Below are 23,982 nucleotides of genomic sequence, written 5' to 3' on the forward strand. Positions count from 1 at the left end.
GTTTTTCGCGACTTACGTATTCTGTAGAGAAAAGTAATAGCACACCGATCCCGATCAAACCGCACGTTTTGATATATAATTTGTCCTGCAACTCTTCAAGTTGTAGGACTAGTAGCGGGACGAAATTGCGTCCGGAAGAGGAATAAGAAAAAATCTACAGTATAACAGTAGTGCTTCGCCCCGAGCACTGGTCCCTACAGCTATTGCTGTATGGGACCAGTGCTCGGTGCGATTGCCCCGAGGCCCTAATAATAATGATAATAATAATAATTGTGACCATGGAAATTGCCATTTTCCATGGTTTTCTTGATAATTATTTTGGTTTTATTAATAATAACCAAAATCATTATCAAGAAAAACATGGAAAATGTCTACATATCAGCTCTTAAATTAAACTCTTATCAGCTATTGTTGTTGTTACCAATATATTCGTCCAAACAAATGTACCTTTAGTTGTACCAGGCATTAAAATGAACAAGAAATTGAAGAAAACAAGGGTGGTCTAATATTTTTTTCCATGACTGTATTTCTGATTGTTTTTAGCTATCCCTTTGTTTAGAAAACCCCTCTGATATATTGATTGTTAGAATGATTGGGATGTTACAACATTACCACCATTGTTTCCTTTTTGTTATTCCAACCTTGTTTGTTTTTATTTTCCCTTGATTTGGGCATTATCCAGTGCTGAAAAACCCCAGACAAGGGGTACATGCCAAAGCTCTTAATGTTCGCCTCCTCTATCCTCTATCCTCGCTTGAACCGGAAGTTCTTTCGCGGGCGCCATCTTTCAGACCGTCCCAAAGCTCTTATTTGTGATCGGAGGATAGAGGATAGAGGATAGAGGAGGCATATCGGAGGAGGCACAAGCGAGGATACACGAGTGAATCCTATGCGGAAGTCTTTTAGCGGTGGCCCCGCCCCCTGACTCGTTGAATAGACGCAGCAGCTGATCGGACTGATGTTATACATCAATATCGCTGTAGTTTGATACCGGAGTGAAGACAGATCACAGATTAAACTAAAGTGTGTCACCACAAGTTTTATATTTTATTTATATGATTCACCATGTAATTAAAATCTGTTTTATTGTGACTCTGAACAACAAAAACACCACAAACATATTTCTACATTTATAATAAATGAAGAGAAAGATCGCTCTAGAAGTTATTTTTTCCTTTTTCCTTTTTTTCCTTTTCGTGATCTGTTTTTTCCACCGTACAGATTTATTATGGATATAATATATATATATATATATATTAAAGTAAAAAAAAACAACAGTAGAGAGTATGAGAGTCTGTCCGTCAGCAAGAAACACTTTTACATTGTTTGTCATTTTCATCAGTACCACGCGAGGCTGATCATTACTGAGTGACATAATTTACATTTTACCTTAATCATCTAACCTAATAAAATATTGGCAGGTGTTCAGCGGACACAATCATGTTCTGGGATATTAAATAATTAATTTATCACCAGGATCGTCTACTACGACGGCGTATTAGGGCCATATATGAAAAAAATAAATAAATAAATAGGAACCCAGGAGAGAGGGACCCAGCCACCATGGCATGATTAAAAACAGATAACATGAGGTGATGTTACGACATCACCACATTTCATTCCTTTCTACCTGCGGGATGTCTCTTCTTCTCCATCACCACCTGTTTAAGGTGTTTTATTAGAGTGATCTGACTGACGCTCCCTCCTCCTCGCGTTCACATGGAGCGATCTCTTTCAGACCTCCTCTGCTTCTTGTTGACAGTTACAGTGTAACGTCCGTCTAAACTTTTTTCACAGCAGCAGGTTTATTGTTCCCAGCCTTCATTCCTCACGGTCATCCTCATGTGATGCGTCTTTACGCGTGCCATCGAGCCAGTTTATTCATATTTTTGAAGTGTGTGTGTGTGTGTGTGTGTGTGTGTGTGTGTGTATGTGTGTGGCACCTGACGGACCCAGTGAGGCATGGACCAGTATTACCCCCCTCCCCCGGGTCCGTATTTTTTTTTCATACTTGGCCCTAATAGTTGTCCTAATACAGCAGCAAATAATAATTAATAAATTATATAAAGGCATTCCCGTGCCCCTGAGCTGGACACAGTTCACAGTATAAATGCATGCATCTCCATGCATCCCCGGTGGGCGGGACTAAGACGCAAGTGAACGGCGCAAGTGAGGGACGCATGGACGCGAAATAGTGGTAATGGGATGCAGCCTTAGTCCCGCCCACCGGGGATGCATGGAGAGATGGAGAGGCGCATGTGAGGGAAGCGAGGAGAGGGGAAACTATTTAAGAGACATGGGACGTCCTTCCCTCCGAAGCATCAAGTGAAGCGACGGCCGTTTCTAAAGACGTGTTTTCGTAATGAAGTGTTTTCTCTGTTTAACAAACAGCTGCACATGAATAACAACCTGCATTGCGTATTTATACTGTGAACTGTGTCCAGCTCAGGGCCACAGGAATGCCTTTATATTATTTATTTATTATTATTTGCTTCTGTATATATTAGGACGGCATATTAGTGTAGCAGGATGATGCCTGCTGCAGGGGCCTTCTCCTTTAACTACCTGGCTCTCAGCAGCCAATCATTGCCAGGAGTCACTTCCTGGCCGTATCACTTCCGGTTGTCCCGTTCCCACCGGCTGCTGGTATGGTGGCGGTCGCCACATTGTGTCTGTCTAAATGTGTTTCTGTTTGCTGTTTTTACAAAGACGGCTGTGTCGTAGGCTTGCTCCGGTGCTGGTCCCGCATCAGCAACGGCACTTCCCTGGCCGCAACAGTCGTCCCGGTGGCTCCTGTCGCACTGGCTCGCTCGCTCTCTCTCTCTCTCTCTCTGTGTGATCTCCTCCCGTGCGGCGCATGCACTGATTCTGCCTGATCGGTAGGTGGACGCTCACCTCGCTTTCTATTTCTGTCATGAGGTTTGATCAGTCATTAAAGTGTGTGTATTTATTGCAGGGCCTCAGTGTAACACTATGGGGAGCGGTGGCTACTAACATTAGCCCTTGCAGAAAACTGCTGCTTTGCTTCTACCAGTTTTGCTTCCACCGGCTTTGCCTCTACTGCTTGCTCTACTGTTTGCCTCTGCGGTTTTGGCCGCCGGTTGTTTTGTATGGGCTTAAATTTGTCTCATTAATACTTGTAAACACACAGGGGGTGATCTACAAATATTTTTGATTTGCACACGTGTTTTGCTATCCACAAATACAAATTTCTAATTTGTAACTTGTATTTTGTTTTTTACAAATACGAGTGTACTTGTAAGTATATTGTGTTTTTGTAAATACACAATTTTCCATTTGTAAAAACAAAAAAGCCATTTGTAAAACTGAATTCTGCTTGTGAAGTGTGACTCAGCATTTGTGGATCATTAATCACGCACACGCATCTCTTTCCTCACTTACGCATTTTTGAGACGTTCCTGTCGCAGATCCACAAGCAAATAGCTCGTGATTCACAAATGACCTGCCCTCCTCACCAGTAGGTGGCAGTGTTGTTGTATGCATACAAATATTCCTTCCACAAACACAAATTTAGGATTTGTAACTTGTGTGTTGGTTTTTACAAATAAATGTCTATTCGTAAAAGAAAGCCATTTGTAAAACTGAAAATTCTGCTTGTGAAGTGTGATTCAGCATTTGTGGATCACCAATCACACACACGCATCTCTTTCCTCACTTGCGTATTTTTGAGACGTTCTTGTCGCAGATCCACACAGATCCACAAGCAAATAGCTCGTGATTCACAAATGGCCCGCCCTCCTCAACCAGTAGGTGGCAGTGTTGTTCTATGCATTGATGTAGCTATGGTTTGCACCAGTGGTGTAGTGGTCCCTGATAAAGTGGGTATACTCTCAATTTTCACCTTTATTTTTTTAAAGTAGTCCAGAGAAAAAGCCGTTTTTGTTATAGGAATTATTTAGAGTGACCCTTCAATAAAGAAGATTGGACTCGGAGTAGTAAAGTTGAATTAGAATTTATTATTCTTGTACAAGAAGGAGCATTTAACAGTGCAACACACAACGAGGGGTTACAGAGAAAAAGGCTCCCAGAGGAGCTCTAACAGGTGGTTCTTATACCATTTTTGATAATGGGCCGTCCTTACCCTTGTAAATTGTTAACAGACAGTGCATCTAGACGTTTTCCTTTGTTCCCTTAATCAGTAATCAGGATATCCCCAATCTAAATGTCCTCTGACCTTCCCCTAATCCTCACTCTGTTCTAGACTTCCTTTATTGATACTTTACCCTGAACCTTACCTCACCCTGCCAGCCCCAGCAATAAAGTCATATAAGAGAAGTATAAACAAGACATGTAAGAAATGGGGACTCCCATACTCATTGTAGGATTTAAAACATCTGAAACACTGTATAAACCTAATTTTTATAACAGTTTTAGAAAGGGTAACATGTGAGACCCTGTTTAGTTTACCCAAAAATCCGTCATTTCTACTTGTTCACTATTATAAAATGATCATGACTTGATTAGGAGCAGTTTTAGTTACTACTGGTTACACAAGCAGCCTGAATGGATGTAAAATGTATTCATCATGAGGCAAACATGGTGTTTCAGTTATTTTTTGAACATTTATTTAAATAAAATACTTGTAATCAATGCATCCCTGTTCACATTTCATCTTAAATAAAACACACAAATCATTCTCTTCCACACATCAAAACCAATCAAATGAACTCAAAAGTGTCAAAAAATTAAATACATTTTTTGGTTTTCAATAGCTGAACACTATTTTAACATACTTCGATAGATAAATATATACATATCATTACAAATATTGAATGTCATCATTTTTTAGTTAATGCTTTGTTTTGAACATGTTCATTTAAATCATTCAACAAAATATTTAGTTAACAATGAACAAAAAATATATGCATTTACAACACATCAACAGTGATGAACTATCTCAACCCAGCACACACTACTGTGATCACAATAGTCATCAGCAAGACATGGGTCCCCCCCTTTACATCAACAATCTGCATCATCAAGTGGAATTATTTTCACCAAGTAAAGCTGAAGCAGTTCAGGAGATTAGTGAGTGAAATACTTGGGAGAGTTTATTTCACAAAAGACAACAAATTTAACAAAAAATGTACAAAATGTTATATAACAGTGGCATTGTAAAAAAAAAAAAAAAACAGATACAGACAAAATTAATAGAACAGAAATAACATCATAGTGGGGCGGATTAGCTGAACAATCGTTCACTTTGTGATAAAAGCATGAAATTTGGTAGATGTGTTGGTGAATATGTTTCAAACAAATCTGGATATTGGGCCACCTCAAAAGCGCCCCCTAGTGGCCGTGGCAGGCATTTGTTATACAAATAAATCAATGATGAATAAAAACTGCCCTTTTAATAATACCAACTGGTGATGAATTGTATATTGTTGGAAAGCCTGGTTAGTCACCTTTACAACGAGGTACAGCTTGTAAGGATCGTGCATTCATGGAATGAGCAACGGGGCTAAACGTGTGGGTAGCACCCCCCAAAAATGTGCATCCCCTGTGGGGCGGATTAGCTCAATAAATCACAAGAATTGTTTATTTTGTGATAGAAGCACACAATTTGGTGGATGTGTTGGTGGATATGTTTCAAACAAATCTGTATATTAGGCCATCGCAAATTCCCCCCCTAGTGGCCATAGCAGTCATTTTCTTCGTTAAAATTACAAAAAATATTTAAATTATTTCTTAAAATATTAAAAAAATTTAAACTAAATATACAAACGTAAATTAAAAAAATGTAAATACACATATTAAATTAACAAAAATCCAGTTAGACACTTTTTCAGTTATTTTTCCTGCCCCACCACAATCGGACTAGCCATCGAGCTAGCTAGCAAATGAGCTAGCTAGCATTTGCTTCCTGGGACAAGCAGTGCAGTGGACTGTCCATCAAGGTATGTCTAAATATTTTATTTCACCTGTTATAATTATGAATAAAATGTGCTATGAACACCACAAAGGCTAAAGAGAAAAACAATCATCATGGGCCTTGGCGGAAAAGTAAATTAGCAAGATAGCAAAAATAGGTACTTAAGCTAGCTAGTTAGCGTGGAACATGTATCAGTGGCTGTTGGGTGTGAAAGCTTAATAAGACACTGTTAAATTATGTCCTGTGGAATGTGGACATCCCTCTCTGCACACACACACACACACACACACACACACAAACAAAGGCACACACAGGCACACACACACTATATGTAATGTCTCCTTTGCCCATGTGGTTCTTTTTTTCTTTTTTTTAAAATGTATTTTATAACTCCATCACAGTTAGTCAGGCGGCTTAGGACCAGATTTGAGAAGAAAGGGGACACGCCGGACAAAAGCACCAACATTTTTCCACATGCTCTCTATCACCAAAGGTTTCAACTTTTGGTAGGAGCCACTTCATCAAGATTGCAGATAGGAGACAGCAGCCATATAAAGTCTATGAGAACCAATATATCTTCCAAGCCACTTAGAAGGTCAATCTTGGTGTCAAAATATGCATTTTCTGGGTCAAAGAATCATTTAAAGCTATTGAGAATATCACTGGATGACTCACTGTAAATAATTTGTTGATCAAGATCTGACATGAGATGAAAGCGTACCCTTGATTTTTTTGAGCAGTGTACATGGCAGCTAATCCACACTCTCCCGTGAACATTGATTCCAAACATTTTCAACTCAGGATTCCCTGCTGCAGTACTTGAAGCGAGTTGCCCAGTCTGAGTGAAAATTAACATATCTATTTGATCAAATAATCATCTAGTGATATTCTCAATAGCTTTAAATGATTCCTGGACCCAGAAAATGTATATTTTGACACCAAGATTGACCTTCTAAGTGGCTTGGAAGATATAGCATTTCTCATAGACTTTATATGGCTGCCATCACCACAATCTTGATGAAGTGGCTACTAAAAATTGAAACCTATAATGATAGAGAGTATGTGGAAAAAATGTGGTGCTCTTGTCCGGCGTGTCCCCTTTATTTGGCTAAGCCGCCTGACTAAGTCACACACCTCAGGACAAGGATTTTGCCAGAAAGAGTAACCTGCTACAAGTAACCCTAGTAGAAAATGTACAAAAAAGTACATTTTTTTAAAATGTAGGATTTTTTTCTCTGTCTAACTGTGTTTTGTTTTTATTGTTGCAGGTCATACAATATTGAAAATTATTTTTTCTTTTTAAGGAGCAACAGAAGATACAAGCCAAAGAAGAGGCCGTAGCCTGTGAATGGGAATATCAAGACCTAATAAAATGTTATACAAAGTTAATGTTCTTGTCTATTAGACTGTAATAAAGCTTTTGTCACTTTAACATGTCTCTAAATTATATTTGTGGTGCTGAAAACGTGAAACAGCAGCTGTAGGGTAGGCAAAGCATTCCTCGCCAGAAACCACCAGCGGCCATTTTTAAAAATGGCTGCTTTTAAATGGCCATTTTTAAAAATGGCCGCTTTTAAATGGCCATTTTTAAAAATGGCCGCCACAGCCATCAGAATTTTTTTTGCGATGGCCCAATATCCAGATTCATTAAACATGTATTCAGCAATGAGTGTACCAAATTTGATGCTTTTATCACAAAATGAACGATTGTTCAGCTAATCCGCCCCACAGGGGATGCACATTTTTGGGGGGTGCTACCCACACGTTTAGCCCCGTTGCTCATTCCATGAATGCACGATCCTTACAAGCTGTACCTCGTTGTAAAGGTGACTAATCAGGCTTTCCAACAATATACAATTCATCACCAGTTGGTATTATTAAAAGGGCAGTTTTTATTCATCATTGATTTATTCGTATAACAAATGCCTGCCACGGCCACTAGGGGGCGCTTTTGAGGTGGCCCAATATCCAGATTTGTTCGAAACATATTCACCAACACATCTACCAAATTTCATGCTTTTATCACAAAGTGAACGATTGTTGTAAAATATTGAGCTAATCCGCCCCACTATCACACAGAAATTAATCTATTGTTACAAGCTAAATCAACATTGAAATGAGGCTTAATCTGTCAAAATCACCTTTTGTTACAGTGTGAGGGTTCACTTTTCAATAAACTGGAGATGCAATTTACTGCCTGTGTATGTTGTGACCTGGTGGTGGTAGACAGGGTCCTGGTCTATGCTCACACTGACTGGCCTGGCTAGCTCCAGGTTCAGGTTGGGAGCTGCCAGGGCTGCTGGTTTCAGGACAGGATTGTTATCTGTCCCTATACAAAATAAGACAGCCTGGTAAGACTTCAATATCGTTTTAGGCTGAATCTTAAACTATTTGTCCCCATTCTTGTGTTTTAACTTACTTAAAAATGAACTACGAGCCTAGCTACTATAAAATTAAACTAGATCATGTTGGCTAGTTAGGGCTAAGTAACTTGGCTAACGTTATAATTTAGACCTTTTACAATAGCAAACAAGCTTCATAGACATTGAGATAATCAGTTTAATCTAACATTACAGTCTGGTATGAAATTCTTGCAAACTGGGTTGATTAAACACTTACTGAAAACCAACAATGACACGGTTTCCCCACATTATCCCAATCTAGCTAGCTTCAGGGTAACGTTAGGATAACATTAGCCTTTCATAACGTTAGCCGACTCACACAGTTTAACTCAACTATTGGGGACAAAATCTCTTCTCCTCTAAATGAACAGTCATATTGTCAGTAGTTTAAAACAATGATTCATTTGGAAACCACTTTGAAACTTACCTCTGAATTATGTCCTCCATGAAAGTAACGGTTGGTTCTCTCGATATGTGCCACTCACTTGAAAGATGTTTATTCTGCCTTTCTCGTTCGCATTTCCAATAATCGCGCATCTTTCAAGGATACGTGCAGTGACCTGTCAATCAACTGGGGTGGCAATGAGGTGTTAGCAATATTTTCCTCGGCATGACCCGCCCTACTCTGCCTCTGATTGGCTCATCAGTCCTCATGCTGTATAGTTAACCAATCTAATCAGTGAAGGCAGCGAGTACCAGCCAATTAGAGGCAGAGGAGGGCGGGCCATTTGTGAATCACGAGCTATTTGCTTGTGGATCTGTGTGGATCTGCGACAAGAACGTCTCAAAAATACGCAAGTGAGGAAAGAGATGCGTGTGTGTGATTGGTGATCCACAAATGCTGAATCACACTTCACAAGCAGAATTTTCAGTTTTACAAATGGCTTTTTTTTACGAATAGACATTTATTTGTAAAAACCAACACACAAGTTACAAATCCTAAATTTGTGTTTGTGGAAGGAATATTTGTATGCATACAACAACACTGCCACCTACTGGTGAGGAGGGCAGGTCATTTGTGAATCACGAGCTATTTCCTTGTGGATCTGTGTGGATCTGCGACAGGAACGTCTCAAAAATGCGTAAGTGAGGAAAGAGATGCATGTGCGTGATTAATGATCCACAAATGCTGAGTCACACTTCACAAGCAGAATTTTCAGTTTTACAAATGGCTTTTTTGTTTTTACAAATGGAAAATTGTGTATTTACAAAAACACAATATATTTACAAGTACACTCGTATTTGTAAAAACTAAAATACAAGTTACAAATTAGAAATTTGTATTTGTGGATAGCAAAACACGTGTGCAAATCAAAAATATTTGTAGATCACCCCCTGTGTGTTTACAAGTATTAATGAGACAAATTTAAGCCCATAGCTTATTACTGTATTTCTTTTCTGACAGTTATGGTATTTTGTGTAGTTTAGGTTATTTTGATTTTATTGAGTATATTGTGTACCCAATATTGTGTTCTGTCAATTAAGTTCCTTTGTGATTTTGTAGTTTATTTGAATTTCCTTAAGTAATTCAAATATTTTTGTTTTGAGAGTTCTCCCCCTAATTTTCGGTTCTTGTCTCAGCAGCTGAAGGCCGAAGGTGGTGGGACAGGTGACGTCGGTGGTGGGGACCCCCTTCTGGTGTGCTGTGCTGTTCACCCCCCCTGGTTTTGATTGGTACACTGACGTGAGTGTGTGTGTGTGTGTGTTTGTGTGTGTGCTTTGCGTCACGTGTGAGTGGGATGACTCTTCCCGGGCTCCCTGGCTGTCCGCGCGCCCCATTCCCCCCTGGTAAGCCTCAGGTCTGAGTTGGCCCCTATTTCCCCTTATGCCAGTATTATGTATTTTTAAAAGTGCTTTTGAATCTTAAACTTGTGAAATAAAAATAATATTTTTGTACCTGGAGCACTGTCTTTTGCTTATAGGTTAACGAACCTGAGTGCCTTGACTTATATATTCTATTGTATTTCAATTCCCTGGTTGAAACTCCCAGGGTGGCGTTGTCTGGCTTCTTTGTACTCACGACTGATTGACTTACACCTAGAGCTCCGCTCGCCACATTAGGGCCAAGTATGAAAAAAAATACGGACCCAGGGGGATAATACTGGTCCATGCCTCACTGGGTCCGTCCGGTGCGCCCCCCCCCCCATCACCTGGGTCCATATTTATTAATTTTTTCATACATGGCCCTAATACGCCGTCGTAGTAGATGGTCCTGGTGATAAATTATTTAATATCCCAGAACATGACTGTCTGCTGAACACCGGCCAATATTTTATTAGGTTGGATGATTAAGGTATAATGTAAATTATGTCACTCAGCAATGATCAGCCTCACGTGGGACTGATGAAAATGACAAACAATGTAAAAGTGTGTCTTGCTGACAGACACTCTCATACACTCTACTGTTTTTTTTTTTTTTTTTTTCTTTAACAATATCCATAATCTGTATGGTGGAAAAAACAGATCACGAAAAGGGAAAAAACCCTTCTTGAGCGATCTTTCTTTTAATTTATTATAAATGTAGAAAAATGTTTGTGGTGTTTTTGTTGTTCAGAGCCACAATAAAACAGGTTTTAACTACATGGTGAATCATATAAATAAAATATAAAACTTGTGGTGACACACTTTAGTTTAATCTGTGATCTGTCTTCACTCCGATATGAAACTACAGCGATGTTGCGATGATCAGATCAGTCCGATCAGCTGCTGCGTCTATTCAATAAGTCAGGGGGCGGGCCACCGCTAAAAGACTTCCGCATAGGATGTTCTTGCAAAAATTGCGAAAATTAAGGAACATGGGACGCACCCAATGCTTCTTCTGGTGCTACGGATAAACTGGTGATCGGATTGATTGGTGACAGATGAGTCGTGAGCGTGGCCTTTTTGGACTGGAAATAAACATTCTTACTGCTTTGCATTTATTTTTCTATGTATTATAAAGACAATTATGACAAATTGAAATTATGTTTTGTGAGATAAAGTCCGTATAACTTAACATAAAACGCGATCAATGACACATATGTCACTAGTTAATCGGGGTGTAACTTGCTATGAAATTACGAACAGTATAACACGCTTATATGAGCGGGGTGAAATTGGTTTGAGGATTGTGAGTAGGCACCGACACAGTCACCTAGTCTTTCATCAATTCAAGGACCAGTTAATCCGCAACACAGGGAGTGGCCTAAAATATACGCCATTTGGTTTTCTATCCTTCTGTTTAAAGTTTTTACCAAGAAAAAATAGTACATATGTTTCCCAAACTTGATAAAACTATAGCCAACTATAGCTACCAGCTATAGCCCCGCGTTATCATGCGTTTACCTCTAGTGGTCTTCGGTAAGTATGTTACAGTACACGGAAGTTCTGTTGTGGCTGAAGCTAACGTTAGCTTAGCTGTGTTGACACTAAACTGTTTGTTTAACAGGGTATGTGGCAGCCTTAATGGCAAGAGCGCTCTGCTGTGGTCCTAATGAATATAAAACAAGAGATGGGGAGTGCTGTCCGATGTGCGCCGAAGGTAAATAAAGTCTAAAGTTGACACAGTAACGTTAGCTGCGAGCTCTAAACAAAGCTAGCATTGTTCAGAGTGGTGGGTTGGAAGGTTTGTGTCCCTCGTGATGCAGAACGACTTCCTCTTTCACCTGGTGGCATCAATGAACGACAGGGTGGTACTCTACTGTACATGATCCTCTGGGCAGACTTCCCCACCCACTGCAGAGTTTCTGCCTACAGCAGAACAGGTGCCACAGCTGCGGCGGTGTAGTCTGCAAACATGTGACTGTCCGGGTGGGAGGCTGAGCAGGTCAGCAGGAAGCTTAGGATGGTCCCCTGGGAGGAGCCAGTGTTTAGGATGAGATGTTGTTGTTAGAGTTCGTTTCTTGCAGAACGGAAGAGAGGAGAGTAATATCCTTTTAACTATTTATTGAGCTAGTAATGAAAGAGTTAGCATGTACATGGACCTTAATCTGATCAGAAATCATAATCTGTAAAACAGTTAGCTGCAACCACCGTCAGAGAAAGGATGCCTATCTTACTTGTTACTTACACTGAGTTTTATAATGTGAATGTGCAACTATCTGATTGGGCAAAACTGTTGGGGCAGCCCCCTGGTTTAGACTCGGCCTGCCCTTGATGACACAGGTTACGTCCCAATCCTCTTGGTGCTTCCGCCTTATGGTCAGCGTCTGTTGAAGGAATGCAACTACACACATTTCTCCTTATCTGGCCCTCTCTATCTGTACCTAGCCTTCCTCAGTGCTTTACTCCCTTCGAGCCCATAACCTTGAATGTATTTCTACGAATGTGTTAATAATGTGTTACATCTGCTTTCCTTCAGGAATTTGCATAAAGTGTTGTCTATGTGTGTGTGCTGTTGTTATATTCAATCTGTGTTTTATGCCCTGTTAAATACATTTTAAGCAGCATTTACTAATGGTCCTAATGCAGATAATTGCTAATTTTTATTAATCCCTAATATTGTGAATTCTGACAGTCTGAGGCCTGTTACTTAGAAGTTCCAGGACCACCGATCATGAGCCACTCATCTGCTGTAGTAAAGCAGCTACAGCGTAAATAAATAATGTAAACTTATCCATGTTAACCTGACCTTCCCTGAACAGGTACAGTTGTTCGACGAGACTGCACAGCGCTGTCAGGCACACGGTGCCGCGCCTGTGGTGAAAGTGAACCGACCTATATGAACGAACCAAATGGACTGGACAAGTGTTTCTCTTGCTCCTCCTGTGCCCAAGGTATGTTCATAACGAACTGATTAACATTTCTGTCTCATTTCTATTGAACCTCTAAAGTCTGTTTGATTATGCAGTAACGTAAAAAAGATTTGATCAGATTTCAGTAGGATTTTTGACGTTAAACGTTAAACATATAAAACAAAGATAAGACTTTATTTATCCTGCAGTGTGGACATACAGACAGGGGAGAAAGAGAGAGAGCAGCTGTGACTAGCTGCCGCTCTCGCCATCAATCACGTACACAATAAATATTACAAAAGTGGTGTTCCTGGAACCAATTCATATTCAGAAACAGTTCTATATAAGAAATTACCTGGAGTTTAAAGATTTATACCTCATTCTGTCGGTCAGTACACAAGAATGTCTGCACTCTTTGGAGGCATTTAGTTCAGTTGTTTGTGAAATTTTGAGTGAAAACATAAATTAGTAGGTGAATGCACATATGTGCACAATCCACGCTTGTAAGGATCACTTCTTGTATTTGTATTTAAGCAGAGTGAGATTAACAAAGTGGAAACTGTCGTTTCTACTGACTAAAACACCTGCTGAACCAGCATCAAACAGCTGCTGTATTAGACGAATGGTGAGTTGTTATATTTAAGCTGAAATGAAAGCTGACTGTACTGACATCAGTGGCGGTTCTAGACCAATTTTACTGTGGGGGCCAAGGAGGGGCCAGTGTTTAATCAGAGGGGCACATTAAAAAACGTCGAAAATGATATTTAAGCATTCAAAACCTTTATTTTAGCTAAAAATCTCATATTTGGAAGAACTACATTGTTTGAAGCAATGAGACTAACCAACATTAACAGTTATTTTTGTATGACAATGACATTTCTAATTTTTTGTGCACAATTACTTTTTTTTATTTTGAAAGTGCAGTACAGTGAGAATGATCTTTATATTTAGCTTTTATTGCATAATTAAACTATTATACAATGTACACATTATGGGTTCCTTTTGTGTACAATGAGATATTGTTTGAACAAAAAATAGGTAAGAATTGTTCCGTCGTTCATCGTTATAAATTGATCATTTCATTATTAATTTGACACAGGGGCCACAGCAGGGGCCAAGGGCTTGTTGGCCCCTGTGGGCCCCTGTGTAGAACCACCACTGACTGACATTTTAATAAAATTATCATCAAATAATTATTCTAATACATCAATTTCCCATTCACAATTATTTTAATTCCTGTGTCAACATATGAGACAGCTATCATTTATTTTAAAGTGTGTAAAGTAATGAGACACCTAAAGCACAAGGGTCAATGCCAAAGCGACGGCAGTGATGAGTTCATCAAATCAATGATGGCTTGAAACGGTAGTGTGGTAGAGAGTCATACTCTGTAGAACACCAAGGTACAAACATAATACTGCATCGCTTTCTGATTTATTTCCATGTTCCACCACAACACAAGTGACATCTTGTCAAAATGTAACTTTTGGGGGAAAACAAATAAACAAACTTAGGAGTGTTTTGAGCAATTGCCGTGTTAAAACTTACTAGAAATGAAATTCATCAACATCATAATACAGAAGTCTGTAGAAGTAGAGCCTACCAAGGTCATCAAAATTGATTTTATTATTGAAGTTTACCCTATAATATCTGTGCAGTTTAATTTCAAATATAAAGGCTTGTAGAACCTGATAATGTAATAAATTCCCGATAATTTAATAACCCTCATAATGTAATAAAAATCTGCACTTGAGTCCATTGAAAATGTAATAAAACCTGATAATGTAATAACATCCCGATAATGTAATAAAAGTGCATTTCCCAATAATGTAATACACTTTTTTTTTTTTACCAATAATGTAAAAAAGTATTACATTAATGGGAGGTTATTACATTATCAGGTTAGCCTTCATTTCCCAAGTCCTGATAATGTAATAATTCCCCAATATTGTAATAATTTAACAGCAGACCACCCATTACTTGGGTTCAAGTGGTGATACTGTGTAGGCAACTCTAGCTCAAGAGCTCTAGCGCCACCAACAGGTCAAAGTTGAATGTTTATTAACTTTTGACCCGTTCATCCGTTTTTTAACCAGCGAGGTATCCATGACAACACGAATGCATTCAACAGCTTCTTGAAATCTAAAGGTGCTTGGTGTTATACTTTATTACATTATTGGTAAAAAGTGTATTACATTATTGGGAAATGCACTTTATTACATTATCAGGAAGTTATTACATTATCAGGTTTTATTACATTTTCAATGGACTCAGGTGCAGATTTGTATTACATTATCGGGGTTATTACATTATCGGGAATTTATTACCACTATTATCAGGTTCTACAAGGCTAAAGTCAGAAACAAGGAATTCCAATATAAGAATTATCCAATTATTTTTATTATTATTATTATTATTGTTATTGTCATAGTCATAGTCCAGTCACTGAGAATATGGTTGTAGTTGTGACTAGCATGTTTCCACTGCGATGAGTAAAACAGAGTTGAGGCCTGTCTATCAGCGGCTTTTATAGCAACTTTCTGAGCCTTGACGCCATGATGGTGAAGATATGACAGGACAGTAGGGCTGGGCGATATGGACCAAAAGTCATATCCTGATATATTTAGGCTGAATATCGATATACGATATATATCCCGATATTTTTATTGCAAAGTGAGAGCAAATGTTCAGTCAAAGTCAAATATGACATGTCACAAGTAGTTTTATTGAAACCGTTTAATTAAGTGAACATAAATGCTGTAGAACAACAAGAGAACCTTTTTTTAAAAAAAATCAAAGCTCCATAAAGTGCACTTTTAAATAAAAAAAATATCTTCACTAAAAATAGCCTATGAAATAAAATAGGCCAATCTTTTTTTCTGAAATAAATATTCATATGAGAAAAGAATAAACATTACAAAAGAACTAAATATGTCAAACCCTAGTAAGGGCAGCATTAATAAAGAAAGAAAAAAAAATCTATATCGATATATGCGATATGGTCTAATTCCATATCACATTTGGAAAATATATTGATATATCTTTTATATTGATATATCTTTTATATCGATATATTGCCCAGCCCTACAGGACAGTATGAGTGAAGTCTGCGGAGGGTGGATATTTGAATTCAGTCTAATTCCAACCTACAGAGCAGCTCCAGGAGCTCCAGTTGGCCAGCCCTTCTGTCTTGGTCAGGAGTTTGGCTAATCAGAGGTCTTGCTGCAGCTCTGTGGATTCAATATTTCCTGTCAACCAAATGGCACATAGTCACATTTTTTCAAATATCATTTAAGTCGGGATGAATTGTATAAATTTGTGTAATGTAATTACGGTGTTTTTTGTGTTTCCTTTCAGGTCAGGGTCTCTTTGCCAAGCAGCAGTGCACAGCAACAACGAACACAGTTTGTGATGTTATAAATGGCTATTTTTGCGAAGTTGTAAAGGATGATGCAGGGTGCAGTTTGGCAAAAAAACATGCAACCTGTTTGGCTGGTGAGATGATACAAACACCTGGTAAGAAAAGTCAACATTGTTTTAAAATCAAATTCAGGGTATGACATTTAAACGGCACATGGTGTGATTCAACTCCAAATATACCTGGTGTGAACAGTATCCACGTTTCTGACTCCTTTGACTCCTCCAAATCCAGCAGATTTCATTCTCTTCCAGTTTGGTTTCTGGTGGCCTGGACTGCCCTGCTGCATTTAGCCTCTCCAGCTGACCATTATCTGTCAGACTGGTGTGTGATTTTGACTTTTATTTTCGCAGGCAGACTATCATTACATCAAGTATCATCATCATTTTCGCTACATTATACAACACTGATTCCCAAAAAAGTTGACACACTGTAAAACCCAAATGCAACTAAAAGGCACCAAATACAGATGAGTGTATATTTACAGTAGTTAAAAAATTAGACATCTTGTCTTTGTGCTCTAACCAAGTTATTATAAGCCACAAAGGATGTGCAAGCCATTGATTTATGTATTTATGTTATTCATAGATTCCCAACTGTTCTGTAATCAGGATTGTAATGTAATAATAACAAATAGTAATACTCTCTATATAACACATGTCAGACAGCAAAGAAACTGCTCTCAGTTTATATTTGAGCGTAGCATAATCAGGTTTCTGAAACCAGGTTGCGACCTCGGCCAATACTTAATAAGTGTCTCAGTAACCCACCTGAAGGGACTTGAGATATGTATTATATACACCTGTACTGATGCTGACCATGGCAGAGTGTAACCATTAATTGGCCATGTCACCAAGCTCAGATCATCTCAAACTAGATTTCTTGAACATGACAATAGGGGTGTTTCCATTACAGTCCAATACCCAGAATGAGGTGGGTCTCACTCGCCGAAACGCCCCTAATTTGAATATGAGCCGTCCTGAGCGGTCTTTTGACGGGCCTTTTTTTGGCCCCTGTTAAAGAGCAGGGCCGTTTTTCTCCCCTGGAAAAAGCCTGGTTGCTTATTGGATAGAACGCTAAGCAGGATGTGACGTAGTACTCAGCGCCACAACAACACACACCATTTGTAAAAACCGGCGAAGTAGGGAGTAGTCACAAGCGACAATAAACATTAGCCCCTTTCATAGTGTGTTCCCGCAAATCCCCGCTATATTGCTGGAAAGATCTGTGCCAGCTCTTCGTCTTAGGGCGTTCATAGTGATCCTGCAAAGGCGTGATTTTCTGCCAAAGTGCAATCCGGCGTCGCGGAACGAGGTGCACAGTAGCACAGTGCTAATAGGCTAACAGTTAGCTCTGTAGCAGTACAGTGTGTATGTGCTAACAGGCTAACAGTTAGCTCTGTAGCAGTACAGTGTTTATGTGCTAACAGGCTAACAGTTAGCTCTGTAGCAGTACAGTGTGTATGTGCTAACAGTTAGCTCTGTAGCAGTACAGTGTGTATGTGCTAATAGGCTAACAGTTAGCTCTGTAGCAGTACAGTGTGTATGTGCTAACAGGCCAACAGTTAGCTCTGTAGCAGTACAGTGTGTATGTGCTGCTGCTGCAGAAGGTGTTGACTTTGTGATCTCTGTTTGTTTACAACAAGCATACTCTGTGCACAGTTAGCGACAGTGGCCACAGTTGCGTCTCCAGCGTTTAATCTGTCGTGTATGTGATCACGGATCACGGTCAAAACTGTCGCTAATCGATTACATGACAATCGAAAACCATATGTCACCTCCAGAGTCTCTAAATCCCTCTGGGGGGCTTTTTGTAGTGGAGACACGCTGAGTGAGTGGACATTTGAGAGGGCGTGGCCTGAGACTTTCCCAGCGGCCACTCTTCCCCCTAAAGGAAGCACGGCTAATGAGTTCAATGTTCTCAAATGGGCTCCACACTCACCAGATCCTAATCCAGTAGAACACCTTATGGATGTGGTGGAACCTGGGGAATGTTTCCAGCACCTTGTTGAATTATGCCATGAAGAATTAAGACTGTTCTGAAGGCAAAGGGGAGTCCAACCTGATACTACCAAGGTGTTCCTAATGTATTGGGTAACACAGTGTTTATGGTATGTAAATAGTATATAAATAAATCAACCAATTCATCCATATAAGTTTTGGCAAACTAGGACTGATTTCCTGTCCGGAGATGCTTGATAAACATACTCTGATCATAACTGGGATACTAGTGTGCATGTACTAGTATTAGTGTTAATATTATTATGCACATAGAAACACTTCATGGGGACACTGATTTGAGTCTTATAAATGGTGGATCTTCACAGGATGTTGGGTTCTAATCTCACTGTTGTCTGTTTCTCTCAGGAACCAACAGAAAGGATACGGTGTGTGCACCGTGCCAGCCAGGTTATTTTTCTCAGCATGGTGTGAATTGCACGGCTTGGACTATGTAAGACAATTTTGTTAAGAATATCCTTAAAAAAGTTTTCAGTATTTCCTGCCACTATATACAGGAGCGTCTCAATAAATTAGAATATGATGGAAAAGTCCATTTCCAGTAGTTCAAGTCAAACAGCCCCAACCAAGTATTGAGTCATATAGATGACATACTTTCAGAGGCCAACATTTACATATTAAACAACACTGGAACCCTTGGGCCAATCCCAGCTAAATGGGGATTTTCCGCCATCTTTGATTTGACCAAAAACCTTCCATTAATGTTATACTTTCTTACATTATTGGTAAAAAGTGTATCACATTATTGGGAAATGCACTTTATTACATTATCGGGAAGTTATTACATTATCAGGTTTTATTACATTTTCAATGGACTCAGGTGCAGATTTGTATTACATTATCGGGGTTATTACATTATCGGGAATTTATTACATTATTAGGTTCTACAGGCCCTCTTATTAACCTTAAGGCTAATGACTTCATCAAGAGCTAGTTGGAGTCAGGAGTTAGCAAACCTGGAGACCAGTCAATGAAATGAGATTTGAGTGAGATGCGGAGCTACTTTAACTTGTTTGCTATTCAAAAGAAGGACCTGCTGATGTGAAGCAAGCCTCGCAAAAGAGATCAGATAACATTTTATGACAAATTAATGCAGAAAATATGCTGCAGCCAAGACTGGAACATCTGCAAAAAACACTAAAACTGGAAAGTCAGCTTTTAAGAATTGCATTCTGGACTTTCTTGCTGATAAATGCACCTGTTTCCTGTCACACTCATATTCTCTAACGTTTGTTTGCTGCTTAATGTTAATGTTTTGTATAGATGTTGTTGTCTGTTAGCCATCCGCCTGTTGCTTCTGTGTTAGCCTGATGCCTTTTATGCAATGCTTGTTTTGTTTTAAATGTTTTTACCTTTTTTCTTTCCTGACAGTTGCTCAGAAACCCAAAGTAAAGTCCAGGAAGGAAGCACAAGCAGTGACGTTGTTTGTGGATCTGCTTCCAGAAGCCATTACATTATTTGTATACCTGCATTAGTATCATCATTAACAGTTGTTGGGCTTTTGATTAGAGGTTAGTTCTTGTTTACATCCCTAATTCAATCCACTATTACATCATTCCATCCCATTTGTCTCACTCCTTATTGCCTCCAGGAGATGGTCATTAATGGTTTTAGCTAATTCATTTCTTGCTTTTTGATTTCAGGCAAAATAAAATAAAACATTGAGGTATGTCAACTCAATTAGTTACTTATTTTGTAAGTTTTCTGCATGTAGATATGTCTCAACGTTTGCGCCACCAAATAAAATTCTACATAAAAATGTTAATGTCATATTTCGTTTCTCTCCTTCCCTCCACCTATTTAGTCTCCAGTTGTGGAGGTAGGTGACTAGGTTTGTGTTTTTAAAAACATTTGTTTGACGTCACCCATTGGTTTGTGGCCCATTGGAAGCATCGAGTTCATCGTTAAACTCGTCGCCATCTTGTTTCCGATACGGGGAGCAGACCATATCTGGACTGTGGAGGAGGAGAGGGATCTGATCACTAACTACATACCTCATTATCATTACCATTCACTAATTCATGTTAGCATTAACTGGGATGTTAGTTTTGGCTAGCAAAAAACAAAAACAAAATGTCTGTTACTTACCTCAGAAAACTGAGCAGCGACTCCTTGGAGTGTCTGTTAGTCCAACCAAATGCTGAACAAGACATTTTTACTGAACAAAACGTTCAAATAAACTGTCATTAAGTGAAAATACAGTGAAAGGGTCAGTTATGAGACCAAACCGGTAAACGCCCTTTTTATATCTATATAACGATATATAACTTTTTTGACACGTTGCCATGGAAACGCATTGTTCTGCTTCTCTCCTGATGATGGCTGCCTTGTTAGTGACCTGTCAATCAAAGGTAGCCACGCCCCAATTCATGATTCTTGGTAATAAATGAAGTCAGAAGTTTTCTCATTTTGCATTGAAATGAATGGACAGAAATGTTTTTGCAGTCAAACTTAGTGCCCCCTGCTGGAATTTTTGGTAGAATGCAGCTTAAGGCACTTCCTGGTTTGCCTCCCTGCTCAGATCCGGAGGTTGCCGTATGTGCCGTCTATGAACACCCTAAGGTGAAGAGTAGGCACAGATCTTTCCAGCAATATAGCGGGACATTTGCGGGCCGCACTATGAAAGGGGCTAATGTTTCTTGACGCTTGTGACTACTCGCTACTTTGCCGGCTTTTACAAATGGTGCGTGTTGTTGTGGCGTCGAGTACTACGTCACATCCCGCATAGCATTCTATCCAATCAGCAACCAAGCTTTTTCAGGGGATAAAAATGGCCCTGCTCTTTAACAGGGCCAGAAAACGGCCGGTCAAACAACTTCTGTCCAAACAAGAAGCAGAAAAATGTGTGCATGTGATCATTCCTCATTATTACCAGGAAAATGGACCATATCATCCAAACGTCAAAGATTAGATTTAAAAATCCTGTTTACAAAGCACTGGATGGTCTCAGGCCCAGATAAAGTAGAGTTGTTTTTTTATGAACCACCCAGACACCTTAGATGAAAGTTTTTTGTATTTCTATTTTTAGCTGAGTAATGTTTGCAAAGTAGCTTTACTGAATGTTTCCTAAATGATAGTATTAACACTGTTACATTTTGTAAATGTAAAAGTATTTTTTAACAAAGGTTAAAATAGATATTTTTCTTGAAGGAACTTTTATGTCCTCCAATGGAAACTGTTTTAATGATTACATCTTCTAAAATCTTTTTTGTTGTTATAATATTATTGTAATGTTTGCTTTTTATACAGTCGTTTTCTTCAATTTCCTGTTCATTTTAATGCCTGGTACAACTAAAGGTACATTTGTTTGGACAATTATAATGATAAGAAAAAATAGCTAATAAGAATTAAGAGCTGATATCTAGCCATTTTCCATGGTTTTATTAATAACCAAAATCAAGGAAACCATGGAAAATGTCTAAATACCAGTTCTTGAATTAAACGCTATTTTTGTTATCATTATATTCGTCCAAACAAATGTACCTTTAGTTTACCTTACCAGGCTTTAAAATGAACGATAAACTGAAGAAAACAAGGGTGGCCTAATAATTTTTTTCATGACCGTGTTACTTACTACTATGTGACACTTTGTAACACTTTGAATTGCCTCTATTTGATTCTGCTATTAAAATATTTTCTTGAAAAATGCATCTGAATCTCAAGTGTCCAATATCAGTTAAATATGTATTTCATTGTCTAAAGATCACACTATGACGATTGATTTTATTTGCTGATTTAAAAACATTATTTAACAGCTAGATATGAACACTTGGCTCTAATGAATACATTTAGCCTGTCATGGATGAACATCATCAGACCTGTGTGATCTCTCATGGTCCTTTTTGGACAAACAAGCTCAAGTTTGATTGTCACAAATGTATTTGGGGAGGATGACCTCAGTGTTGGTTAGCCAACATTTTAAGATAGGCAACTTTTTTATCAGCCTGTTACTGAGCTCCAAGTCAAACACACAGGTCATTTCAGGTATAATGGCGCCATCTGCTGGACATCAGCAGGAACCACAACCCACACTGCAGACAAGCGCGTTTACATTTTCTCTTTGAAATTACATTACATTCTTTTGATTAGAAATGTCTGAAAGTAAAAAGTTAGATCAGGATTGTGAGAGAAAAGATTGTATCTGGCTAACATTTGCTCACATGACCTCGCAGTCAGAGTGACCACAAAAAGACATAAAGGGACCCAAAGACACAATACAACAACAAAGAGACACAAAACGACCACAAAGAGACGAAGATGATCGCCAAGAGACAACAGAGAGACAAATAGGGACCAAAAGAGACACAATATGACCACAAAGAGACACAATACAACAACAAACACACACAAAGGGACCAAAAGAGAGACAGTATGACCACAAAGAGACACAATACAACAACAAAGAGACACAATTCAACCACTAAGAGACACACAGCGACAAAAAAGAGACACATTATGATCACAAAGAGACACAAAGGGACCTAAAGAGACACAATACAGCAACAAAGAGACAATACGACCACAAAGGGACCTAAAGAGACACAATATGACCACAAAGAGACACAAAGGGACCAAAAGAGACACAATACGACCACAAAGAGACACAATACAACCACTAAGAGACTCACAGCGACAAAAAAGAGACAAAATACGACCACAAAGAGACAGAAAGGGACCAAAAGACACACAATACAACAACAAAGAGACACAATTCAACCACAAAGAGACACAAAGGGACCAAAATAAACACAATATGACCCCAAAGAGACACAATACAACAACAAAGAGACACAAAGGGACCAAAAGAAACACAATATGACCACAAAGAGACACAATTCAACCACAACGAGACACAAAGGGACCAAAAAAAACACAATATGACCACAAAGAGACAGAAAACAAAAGGCTGCTAAATAACTGTGAGGTTTGTGTTCCCCTCCTGTTTAGGAGAGGTGTTGGGGGCCTTTGTATCATTATACAAAAATGATAAAATATGAATAAATAATAGATTTGACTTATATAGCACTTTTAAAGGTTCTCAAAGCTGCAGGAATGCTGAAGGATGTGTTATGGTCAAAACTAACAGATGATAATAGTTATCCTTCTAATAGTCTTTTCTCTCATAATTAATAACAATTGGAGACTGCATACAAACTGATACATGTTTAATAAACTGATCAGATCTAACAGGGTGTGTACTGACTGAAGGCTGGAAACTGTCCAACAAAAATATGTTACACTCTGCTCTGAAAGTCAACAAGAACAACAAGATGTGTTACAAGGACTGAGTGTAGTGTACCCCAACGCAAAACTGCACATGGGAGGTCATCATTATCTTACATTGCCATGAATCAAATCAATTTCACTGCTAACCTTTGACATGTCCAAGACTCTAATCACCACCACAACCCCAGCTCCCTACTATTCATTATATGGAAAATAATTCATTTTTTGTGGGGGTTTTATGGAAGTTATTATGGAATAATAATAATCAAATATATAAACTGGCATATAAAGGGTTAAAATTCTGAAAATGATT

At 38.8% G+C, this 23,982-nt stretch overlaps 1 protein-coding gene across 3 annotated transcripts; it reads left to right on the forward strand.

Annotated features, from left to right (window-relative positions):
- Positions 1 to 2,628: 2,628 nt before the first annotated feature.
- On the forward strand, positions 2,629 to 22,091 carry LOC131971505 (tumor necrosis factor receptor superfamily member 14-like). 3 transcript variants are annotated; one of them, XM_059333007.1, is made up of 8 exons: positions 2,629 to 2,879; positions 9,877 to 9,979; positions 11,723 to 11,815; positions 12,918 to 13,049; positions 16,365 to 16,523; positions 18,792 to 18,876; positions 19,815 to 19,954; positions 20,087 to 22,091. In XM_059333007.1, the coding sequence occupies exons 3-8, from the start codon at positions 11,740 to 11,742 to the stop codon at positions 20,098 to 20,100; spliced, it is 606 nt and encodes a 201-aa protein (XP_059188990.1). In that variant the 5' UTR covers positions 2,629 to 2,879; positions 9,877 to 9,979; positions 11,723 to 11,739; the 3' UTR covers positions 20,101 to 22,091. The 3 variants fall into 3 exon arrangements, with proteins under 3 accessions (XP_059188990.1, XP_059188991.1, XP_059188989.1); XM_059333008.1 differs by having other exon boundaries at positions 9,880 to 9,979; XM_059333006.1 differs by lacking the exons at positions 2,629 to 2,879; positions 9,877 to 9,979 and adding an exon at positions 10,455 to 11,634.
- Positions 22,092 to 23,982: the final 1,891 nt, after the last annotated feature.

Source organism: Centropristis striata, chromosome 5 (assembly GCF_030273125.1).
Source record: "Centropristis striata isolate RG_2023a ecotype Rhode Island chromosome 5, C.striata_1.0, whole genome shotgun sequence".
NCBI classification, from domain to species: domain Eukaryota; kingdom Metazoa; phylum Chordata; class Actinopteri; order Perciformes; family Serranidae; genus Centropristis; species Centropristis striata.

Coding starts and splice junctions, on each gene's coding strand:
- LOC131971505 (XM_059333006.1), top strand. CDS start 11,610: ATGCGTTTACCTCTAGTGGTCTTCG. Junction 13,050..16,364: donor TTGCTCCTCCTGTGCCCAAG/GTATGTTCATAA, acceptor GTTTCCTTTCAG/GTCAGGGTCTCTTTGCCAAG. Junction 16,524..18,791: donor TGAGATGATACAAACACCTG/GTAAGAAAAGTC, acceptor TGTTTCTCTCAG/GAACCAACAGAAAGGATACG.